The sequence below is a fragment of the Rhodamnia argentea genome, chromosome 4 (assembly GCF_020921035.1).
Source record: "Rhodamnia argentea isolate NSW1041297 chromosome 4, ASM2092103v1, whole genome shotgun sequence".
NCBI lineage: Eukaryota > Viridiplantae > Streptophyta > Magnoliopsida > Myrtales > Myrtaceae > Rhodamnia > Rhodamnia argentea.
Genome location: NC_063153.1, coordinates 23,448,710 through 23,454,129, shown reverse-complemented (window position 1 = coordinate 23,454,129; position 5,420 = coordinate 23,448,710). Strand labels below are relative to the sequence as shown.

The 5,420-nt window shown below is 43.1% G+C and overlaps 1 protein-coding gene across 1 annotated transcript; it reads right to left on the bottom strand.

Annotated features, from left to right (window-relative positions):
* Nucleotides 1-276: 276 nt before the first annotated feature.
* On the bottom strand, nt 277-3,527 carry LOC115740659 (bark storage protein A). The gene is given in 9 exon segments (XM_030674197.2): nt 277-506; nt 508-630; nt 1,599-1,715; nt 1,717-1,741; nt 1,743-1,834; nt 1,837-1,854; nt 2,481-2,636; nt 2,767-2,819; nt 3,293-3,527. Coding segments are annotated over 9 exon segments (1,038 nt in total). The 3' UTR covers nt 277-287.
* Between the last annotated feature and the right edge of the window lie 1,893 nt (nt 3,528-5,420).

The following is a 5,420-nucleotide window of genomic DNA, read 5'->3' as shown; positions in this document are numbered from 1 at the left end:
CGGGCATTCACGACTTTCATGCGCCAACTTGAAAGGGAGTGTTATGAAAGGTCTATTGAAGATTGTATGTCTATATTTTTAACACTTAGTGTATCCCTTGTACAAATATTTGTGCGGTACGATAAACAACACAAGCAATTACTGGTTCCCTCACAACTAGAGAACCCTCACAACTAGGGAAAAACGCAAGACCTAGAAACCCAAGAGACACTTCAATTTCTGGGAGGGCAAAGATCAATACTAAGCTTTATCTCAACACTAGAAGAAGGTAATAACTCAATGGTGGATCAAGACGGCAAGAGGGAGATGAACTCGATCGCAGCGTCGACTGTGGTCTGAGCGGCGAGGGAGGCGAAAGTGGGGGCCTCATTGGAGCGCGAGGAGCCGCCACCGGCCAAGTCGGAGAGAGACCTGAAGGCAATGAAGGGCACGCCGAGCTGGTGACACACCAGGGCTACGCCTGCACTCTCCATGTCGACTGGAGTGGCATTGAACTTGGATCTCAAAGAACTCTCTATAGCCCCTGTTATCCAGGAACATGTTGGCAGTCGCTCTCCTCTCCACTCTCACCACTCTCGGCGCTCTTGGCAAGCAGGTTGAAGAGTTCACACAAGCCCCGAGCGTCAAATCCTGCATTTCATTTCAGCCAGATTAGTCAATTGAAATCCAATGTATTGAGCACTAATCTGGACTGTTTTCTGGAGTTTTGACATTGGTGGACATTGGTTTCGCATCAAGTAGGCATTCAAAATGCCAAAACTTTCACTTCGGCGAATCTTAAAATCACCTAGACTTTCGAAATTAACATGATCGGGTCGAAATTTAGCCAAACAAAGGAAGTCTCTTACATTCTCCAAGAAAAGTGTCCAAAAAGTGCTAAACATTTTATACGGGTTCCAATTTAGTCCTAAACCTTTCAATTGTGCTAATTTAATCCTAAACCTTTTGCACTTGTACCAATTGAATCCATTTGGCTAATTTTGGCTGGAAATTGTTAATATGGACGCCGGTCGTTCTACGCCCTAACGTGAACATTTTTAAATATTTTTTTGGTCTCTCTCTCTCTCTCTCTCTCTCTCTCTCTACTTTGTTTCGACGCCCTCGCTTGGCCCGGATCTAGCAAGGGCTCATGGCCTCACATTGACCGGCAAGGGCATCGGGCCCTCTTTCTAAAACCACACAAAAAGTAAAGAAAAACCAAATAAAATTAGCGACCCTCACCGGCCCTCACTCCAAAACCACAAAAAAAAAAAAAAAAAGCAAAGAGAAAATCAAAAAATTTATGGGAAGAATAAAAACATATTGGAAAAATGCCCTCGTCAAGACTGGCCGTACCACGTAGAACGACCGACGTCTACGTCGGCGATTTCTTGCCAAAATTAATGGGATGGATTCAATTGTCGCGAATGCAAAATGTTTAGGACTAAATTAGCATAATTGAAAGGTTACGATTGAATTGGCACAAACACAAAATATTTAAGATTTTTTAGACACTTTTCGCTGCATTCTTTTATTGCGAAGGAGTTTGGTTAAGTGTCGAAAGTGGCGTGGCCTAGTGTTTTTGGAAGTAACAAGGTGAGATTACGCACGTTAATTACCATGATTTTGGCGGATAACCCATAGTAGCTCTGGTGGACGGGAACCCAGAAGGCGTGCCGTCTGACTTCAGGAACACCGTCGATTGGGAAGGCCTCTTCCGGCTGATACCACACCCTTGTTCAGAAGATTTCCCGCTCCTTCCCCCAGTTTGACTTTCGTTGCTGTAATCGGCAAATTGGAGATACCCGATTTCCCTCGTGTAATCCCCGTTCGATTCTAGGGCCAGCTCGTCCTTGGGTCCCCGTCCCCAAATCGCTGCACAAGATTAGAAAAACGAGGTCGAAGACGATGAGGCGACAAGTTAGGCCTGACCACAATTTCGCCCCGTTCCGGCCCTGAAACTCTCGACGGAAAAGTGACGAGCTAGGCTCGACCCTTTGCCCCTCGAGTCTAAGTTGCACCTCGTGTAGGAAAATGCACATCGCCTCGTTTTGCGAATTTTCATGCGCGTGAATCACGTGCGGTTTGTTCGTGGATGGCTTCTCCAAGATGGTAACCGGCTTCTTTGGCTTTGCAAGCTGAATGCAGAGCGCTCATCGAAACCCTAAATTTTCTCCTGCCTAGGAGGAACGAATGCCTCGCCGAGTCAGACTGGTTGACACCTGTAACTGGGTTGAAGTGCCCGAATCAAGCATCGTGGGAAGCACGGGCACTTTATCGTTGAAGGCCTGGACATGCTCTGGCTCGGTTCTCCTCCCCGGACGTGGCCCTTTGTTTTCCCAAAGCAAACTCGGTTGCTGATTGGGCTGCACAAGCCCAGCGTAGAGGATCGATCCCAGCCAATTGAATTTTCTCCCTACCCGACGAACTTTTGGACTTGCTATGTATAATTAAAACAAGCGACTTTTCCGACAAAATGGTGATAAATAAAAGTTTTGTACCTGCCAATTCCGAAGGCCAATGTGAGCCCGATATTGAGCTATGGTCACATCTCCAATTTGGAGCTGAGGATTGGCATTTCCTGCGATCCCGTAGTGCACAACTCCTTTCACCTCGAATGGAGTGAGAAGCAATTCTGTGGTTATGCCTGCGTTAAGCTTGAACAAAGAAAAAAAGAGGGTTTATCAGGAAAATATCAGGATCAAATTGAACAAATTCTTGAAATAAAGATTGGGAGTCGGAGAAGGGTGAAAACAAGATGAATTCAGTGGGTATGTGATTGCATACCATGCTCGATCCGGTCATTACAATTCCGACCTTTCCAAATCGAAACCTCCTTCCTGTGCCGACATGCAATAACCTGTAGATTAGTGCGGGATTATGTCTTTGCCACTCATCTCGAGTCGAATCTAGGACAATTAAATTTTGCACGCGACTTCTTAATTCCCGATGTGATCACATAGGACGACTGGACAGTCTAAAAGGGTCCCAAGATTGATTGATGTACCAAAGTTTTGTTCACGTGCAATATCGTGATAAAATTTGAGTCGACAAAACGGAGCAAAACTTTATGGGGGGTGAAATTCCATGACTTCTTTCGAAAAGTAGGATCAAATTCAATACAAATGACTAAATTTAAGGCATTTTTGAGTGTTGTGTTTCCACAAATGAAGACACAAGCTTTGAACTTCTGTACTTAATGAATGTATGGCTAGAACTCCTCCTAGAGATTAGGTGCATTGCAAATAAGAGCTTAATATGCTCGGCGCACGTTCACGAGGCATGCGTTGAAACCATAGCCTATTTCTCTTACCTAAAATATCCAAGTAAGGAAAGTTCGGATCGGCTCGAAAGCTTGGAGATTGGAGAAGAGGGCTCATCTCGTACGAGTTGGGCACGGCCATAGCGATGTACGGACCTCGACTGTTCATCATTCCGATCTTCGCCATTGGGCTCGGAGGAACTGCACCATCTGCCCCCTTGATCCTTCCAGCAATCACTCCCAAAGCAAGAAGCCCAAGCATTGCCACCCTCAAAGGACTCGCCATCCTTCAACACTTCCAACTCCGGAAAAATTCAATTAAGAGAACCAGGAATTCAGTAAGCTCAAGAGATCAGAAAGGAGACTAGGGATGAGACAAGCGCACAGATGGAGATGCAAAGTGAAAGATAAAACCATGGAAGCAAAGCACGTATTGTTATGGGGAAGTTTTGGTCAGATTGAAGGAGTAGTAAAACGCCCACCAAGTCTCTGTGAATAGAGACAAGCAAATGGAGTAAGTTCAGACCAATGTGCTTGCTTCGGTATAGAGGACGCGAGCGAAGTCAGAGACGATCTAACTTCACAAAATGATACGAGGATTATCCCAACTTTGACCCAAAATCAACCCTCCAAGAAGGGAGCAATCTTAGGTCAAAACTATAGAGTCGTACGTCTCCATGTCACGTAGTTATCATCCTTCACTGTACGCGAATCAGAAAATTATCCAAAAAGATCTAAACTTATAATATTTTTATCAATTCAATCCTAAATCTTTTAATTTTACTAATTAAGTTTATCCGGCCAATTTTGGTTACTACGTGATTGCTAGTCGTCCAACATCAGCACGTCGCAGAGTCGGCACCGACATGGATATTTTTAATAATATTATAATAATTTTTCATATTCTTTTTATTTCTTTCTTTTTTGTTTTCCTTTTTCCTTTTTACTTTTTTTTTTCTCCTTTTGTTTTGCTTTTTCCCTCTGCCGATCTTAGGCGAGGGCCATCCTTGTCGGATTGGGCATGGGCGGCCCTCACCTGGGGCTAGCAACCTTTGACGGTCATCGACGAGGCCCGGCAATGGCCGGTTGAGGGGAAAGAAAAAAATAAAAATAAAAAGGAAAACATAAAAAAGGGAAAAAAATCAAAAAATAAAAAAAATTATTGATGTCAATGCTGGCCTTGCAACGTAGGACGACCAGCATCACATCGGTGATTTTTTTTTATATCAAAATCAGCATGATGGACTCAATTGACAAAACATGAAAATATTTAGGACTGAATGAGAAAATTAAAAGGTTTAGGATAAAATTAGCAAAAGTGCAATAATATGTTTAAGACTTTTTGGACAATTTTCTCCATCGCAAACACATGCGAGAATAATCACCTTTAGTAATTGATACATTAGCTTAAATAATACCGATAACTTCAAATGGTGTTGATGACAAGGATTTTTAGCACAAAGAAATCCATACACCAAGGATTTCACGTTGAACTTGAAGGGCGACATAAGAAGTTAAACAGATTTTTTCTGAGTCATAAGATAAATAAGGAGACCAATCGCTTCTAAACAAGAAAAGTTGGTGCCATTACCTAATGGAATTGACTCAAAATAGGAAAAATTATTCAAAAAGCTCTAAATTTATTGCACTTTTGCCTATTTAGTCAAAATATTTTTAATTGTGCCGATTGAATCATACATCTTTACATATCTTGCCAACTGAGTTTATCCGGCCAATTTAGCCGGAAATCACTGACGTAGACATTGGCCAATGGCCAATAGTAATATAGATAGTTTTTAAAATATTTGAATACTTTTTATTAATTTTTTATTTCTTTATTTTCTTTTTCTTTTTGCCTTCTTCCTCTACCGGTCGCTAAGCCTCGGCCAAAGCCGGCGACAAGACAAAGGCAACTATCGATAAGGGCCGCCCTCACCGGGATCTGGCAAGGGGCCTCACCCTAAATTGGAAGGGCTGACCCTTGCCGGCCTTGGGCGAGGGCCGACAGAATTGCCGAGGAGTTGAAGTCGTTGAAGCCAAGTTCAGGCTTCAAAGGAACTCAAACCTGAAGAGACTCAACAAACTATTCAATTCCGCCATAGATCAACTCATAGCTCAAATGAGACTGACAACAAGGTCATCCTTGAACGTCACATCGCTCCGTGAACGGCACTTCGAT